The sequence below is a fragment of the Dama dama genome, chromosome 20, assembly GCF_033118175.1.
Source record: "Dama dama isolate Ldn47 chromosome 20, ASM3311817v1, whole genome shotgun sequence".
Taxonomy (NCBI): Eukaryota; Metazoa; Chordata; class Mammalia; order Artiodactyla; family Cervidae; genus Dama; species Dama dama.
The window spans coordinates 13135369-13140325 of record NC_083700.1 but is presented as its reverse complement, the minus strand read 5'-3'; the positions used below and the strand labels follow the sequence as shown (position 1 = coordinate 13140325).

The window sequence follows — 4957 nt, the reverse complement described above, 5'->3', positions numbered from 1 at the left end:
CCAAGGCTAAAAGATGCTAAGTATTCCAGCCAAATCACAGACAGTAGACTTCAGAAGCCAGGAATGGATGCAGTAGAGGGGGTCAGGAGGGCATAGGCACAAGCAGAAGAAAATCAGGAAGCCAGCTAGTGGGAGAAGTGGAGGGGAAGTGATACTGTGTGGGAGGCCCGTGACTGCCAGAGGCTGTAGGGTTTCTCTAGCAGGGAAGTCGGCAGAGGCAGAGGTTTGCGTGTTGGTGTGCCAAGGGAAGTCAGATGAGAGGGCGAGAGGGTAGAGAGGGGAACCGTGTCTGAGTTCTGAGGGCAGCTTGGCTGTGCAGGCATCCTTGAACTAACAAAGCTTCAATGCTGCTTCTGCTGCCTCTGCTGTTCAAAGGACTTCTTGGCCATGGCACAAGCACAGTGGGTAAGATGACCCCAGGTGGAAAGATACCCTTGGCTGGGCACTGCAGGGTGGAGAGGTTCTGGGGAGGACCCAGGGGAAGGGAGTAATGCACCTACAGGATACCCTTGGAGTCTGCGCACAAGGTTAGTTCCAAGCAAAGTATTCTTTGTCATAGTCTCAGTTAATCTGCCTGATTTTGGGGAGAGGATGCTGGCCCAGGGGCAGAGGCTATGGGAATACGTGCAACCTGTGTAACCATCTCCATGCATCCTCTCCTCTATGGGGCCAGCTTTCCCCATGCTTTCACTCCCTCTCTCAGGTCCTCAGGTTCCAGGACCCCATCATCTGGCTGCAGAAGAATCCCCCTCCTTCCGCGTGATCCAGATCTCCTCCTTTGCCAATCACAGCTGGACATACACCCAGGGCTCTGGCTGGCTGGGCGACCTGCAGACTCATGGCTGGGATAGTGTCTTGGCCACCATCCGCTTTCTGAGGCCCTGGTCCCAGGGTAACTTCAGCAAGGAGGAGCTGAAGAACATCCAGGCACTCTTGCAGCTGTACTTCCACAGTTTCCCACGGGAAGTGCAGGCCTATGCCAGCCAGTTTCAGTTTGAATGTGAGTTCCTTATTCCAAGATAATATTTGCCAGAAGGCTCTGACCATCTTTCAAAGGATAGATGGAATATGGACGCTGACGTTGTTCCTTGTCTCTTCTTCCGCACTGTCCCTCTGCTGCACCCTTCACCACCACTCCCACTCTACTTCTCCCACCTCAGTACACATAGCTCTCACACCTCTGAAAATACCATCATGTTCTAGACCTCTAATAACTGTCTGTTCTTGATCTTCTGCCCAGCACCCTGGCCTCAGAGTCAGCCCTTCCCAACCAAGACTCTGCCCTCTTTTCTTCCGTGTTTACAAGGTTCTGCCTGTACCTCACCACTCTCCAGTCTGCTCTTCCAGGCTATATCCTCTATTTCTCTAACAGCCTTCCACCTAGCCCTTCCCCACAATTATTTCAAAATACTTTTGTTATCTCAAAATTTTCTTTCCACAAACTTCCTCCCGTTTTCCTGTCCCAACTCTGGCCGTCCATGTGATCCCCCAGCAAGTTTTCCTTCCTTTAAATCTCTAGGTTCTTTACTTTCCTTCCCTGTAATTCTTTCCATATTGATTCTCTCTTCCTTATCTACCCGCAGACCCCTTTGAGCTCCAGGTATCATTTGGATGTTTAATTCATACTGGGAAGGCTTTGGAAACCTTCTTAAATGGAGCATATCAAGGATTAGATTTCCTGAGTTTCCAAGAAAATTCCTGGAAGCCATCTCCAGGAGCAGGAAGTCGAGCTGAGAATGTCTGTAAGGTGCTCAACCACTACCGAGTTATTAAAGAAGTTGTGCAAAGGCTTCTCAGTGACACCTGCCCTCGGTTTCTGTCAGGAATCCTTAAAGCAGGGAAGTCAGAACTGGAAAGACAAGGTGAGCCCAACTCTTTCTCCCCTCCGATTCCTGGTGTTTCCACACCTGTATTTGAGTTTTCTACTCTTTATCAACCTTTTGAAACACATAATAAGAAGCTAGAGGGTGAGATGTTTGGATTTAGAATTATTTCCTAGAAAAGAGAAAGGAGTGATTACTCAAACTACTTAAGGAACCTTAAGTCACTAAGCTGTAGCCTAGGGTGCCCTCCTAAATTCTACTTCTCCTCCTCTTTCCTCTGTAGTGAAGCCACAGGCTTGGGTGTCCAAAGGCCCCAGTCCCGGGCCTGGCCGTCTTTTGTTGGTGTGCCATGTCTCTGGCTTTCATCCAAAGCCCGTATGGGTGATGTGGATGAGGGGCAAACAGAAGCACCCAGGGTCTCGGCGAGGTGATGACCTGCCCAATGCTGATGGGACCTGGTATCTCCGAGTAACCCTGGATGTGGCGGCTGGGGAGGCGGCTGGCCTGAGTTGCCGAGTGAAGCACAGTAGCCTAGGAGGCCAGGACATCGTCATCCACTGGGGTGAGTGAGAACTGGGGCCTGATGGGAGGTGATAGTCTTCTCATAGTAAAAACAGCTAATGAGTGAGGGACTTAGAAAAATGGCCAGAAATGCTATGCACAAGAGGATACAGGTGGGGGAATCCATGGAAAGAAGGGTGCAGCATGACAGCAGTTAGATTTTAAGAAAATGCAAGAAGAGGATTAGAAGTACTAGAGAGAAAAAAAAGAAGGACCCAGAGATTTGATGAAAGAGAGAAAAAGTGGACAGACCAGAGACACAGACTCAGGAGGAATTGAAATGAGGACTCTAGAAAAGGCAGAGTAAAACTCTGGGGAGGTCCCGCCACTGTGAAATGAGAAGCATTAACTGTGATAGAAGAAAGAACATTTTATAGATTGATTTTCTTATTTTATCCCCACCTAGGTGGATACTCCTTCTTCTCAATATTGATCTGCTTAATTGTAATAGTTACCCTGGTCATGTTGGTTATAGTTGATTCATCATTTAAAAAGCAGAGGTGAGTCTTGTCTTGTTTTGTCTCTTCAGCTTCTTATCAGCTTATTCTTCTTTCCTCTGTGTTCTTTTTTCCTCCCTTTCTCCTTTCTCTGATTTCCCTTATCTGACCAAGATCTTCTTTTCCTCCCACAGCTCAAATCAGGATGTCTTCTCTATCTCCCACCCTGCCTTTCCCACAGGAGCCAAAACCAAAGACCCCAGGAATTTAGGACATCAGCTCTGCTTGGCACATGAATCATGGATCAAAAACAGACTCTTAAAGAAATGGAAAGCCAGACTAAATCAACTCTAGTGTCATTAGTTTTACCTTCCACATAAAATCCCTTTCTGGTTCTGTTTAAACATAATTCATAGCTCTAAACTAAGCATGATTTTGCTAAAGTGGTTTGTTCTGTCAGAGACCCACACCCTTTTGGAATCTGTTTTTTTCCCTCCCATCTTCCAAAATATCTTTTCTACTTCAGCCACATGTACATCACTTTAAATTTTAATTCAGATGCCTCTTTCTTAAGAACTTCCCTGGATCGTCCAGGGGAAAGCTCTTCTTTATATCCCAAATTGGACTGTTCTTCCTAAATACACTCATCTCTTCCTACTCCAAACAGTAATTTTAAAATTTTTGTGTTTTTCTCTCATTTGCTTGAAAGCAAGATTTATGTGTTTTTATTTGTGTCCATGATCAAAAGCCTCACCTGGTTCATGGCAGATTGTGGGCAGGTAACCTGTGCAGTTGTTGCCATCTCAAAATCATGCTCATTTTGAAGGAGGTCCTGCAGTTTCATTTTATACTGGCTTCACAAATTATGTAGCTGGTTTGTCCTGAAAGAGATCTTTCTCAATAAATACTGACTGAAATAAATGTATTGTCAAATAAATTGTCTTAATCCCTTTCCTCTTTGGCATCTCTGCATCATTTGACTATGTTCTTATTAAAATTCTTTCTCTGTCTCCCATCAAAGGTGAAAGGGGCAGCTAAGTGTTTCAGACTTCGTAGCTGTCATGGTGTTCATGCATCTTCAGAGATATTTAAAGAAAATAATAACACATGAGATTTTCTCTTGTCAAAGAGATAGTGGGGTTGGGCTGACATTCCTACTTCTCTGAGATTGTGTATTACTATATGTGTCTTTGTGGATACACATATTCAGGGGATACATTCATATTTGGGGAAGTTAGGAAGAGAACAGGGAGACTAAGGATTATTTTTATGGACAAAGCCAAGCAAGGAAGGGATACATTGATCAGATGCCTTCCTAGTGACATTTATTTTCTTCAGCATTTTGACTTATTGTTATTATTATTACATATACTTTATTGCCCCCTTAATTTTTAATGTGGATTTTAAAATTATCCAGTTGCTTTAATTGAGATTCATTTGATGAGCCTGTTGGAGGGCAGAAAGCTATTAAGGTGTAGTGTTCATACTGATGTCCAGTTAACATCGTCCCTCGGATGGAGTAATCGAGCAGATTGTATAGGTATTTTAGTGGGAACTTAATACTCGATATAGGGCCTTCCCAAGTGCCCCTTGGGATCATTCACTTATCCAATCTGTACTCTTACACATGAACAGCATGTTGAGGTCCGTCCTTTCCGTATTGAGAGGTCATCACCTTCTGAATGCAGAAGGTATACAGACAGCCTATCTAGAGACAGCCACCAGATTTCAGACAGGAAGGCAGAATTTTAAAAAGGACTTTTGCAGCAATAAATAATGAGGTTCCATCCCCTGGTAGAAGGTCCTTCTCCATCAAAATGAAGATGCTCAGGTAGGAAACTTTCAGTATCTAACTAACTCAGGTGTGAAGTTTAAGTATAGTTCTGATATCTCCTATTTGAATAGAATTTTTCCCCAGTACCCTAGTTTTTTTTTTGTCACCATAGTTCTTGAACTTCTTATATGGATCAGGCTAACTTCTCTGGTCCTGTTTCTAATCTTTCCCCTACTGGATATTATGCTTCTTTAACACTAGACTTCTTTCTGTCTTTTATTAACACCAAAATTCTCTTGGCTTACGGCACAATTATGCATATTTTCCCCTCCACCTGGACCATTCTTCAGTCAGATCTTACA

General features: G+C 44.3%; 1 protein-coding gene across 1 annotated transcript; it reads left to right on the top strand.

Moving 5' to 3' along the window:
• Nucleotides 1-245: 245 nt before the first annotated feature.
• CD1E (CD1e molecule) lies at nucleotides 246-3773 on the top strand. Its single transcript, XM_061119831.1, has 6 exons — nucleotides 246-405; nucleotides 704-1000; nucleotides 1584-1862; nucleotides 2107-2385; nucleotides 2791-2884; nucleotides 3016-3773. Exons 1-6 carry the CDS (start codon nucleotides 345-347, stop codon nucleotides 3173-3175), a joined length of 1170 nt encoding a protein of 389 aa, XP_060975814.1. The 5' UTR covers nucleotides 246-344; the 3' UTR covers nucleotides 3176-3773.
• The last annotated feature ends 1184 nt before the right edge of the window (nucleotides 3774-4957 follow it).

Coding starts and splice junctions, on each gene's coding strand:
- CD1E (XM_061119831.1), top strand. CDS start 345: ATGCTGCTTCTGCTGCCTCTGCTGTTCAAAGGACTTCTTGGCCATGGC. Junction 1,863..2,106: donor GTCAGAACTGGAAAGACAAG/GTGAGCCCAACT, acceptor TTTCCTCTGTAG/TGAAGCCACAGGCTTGGGTG. Junction 2,386..2,790: donor GGACATCGTCATCCACTGGG/GTGAGTGAGAAC, acceptor ATCCCCACCTAG/GTGGATACTCCTTCTTCTCA.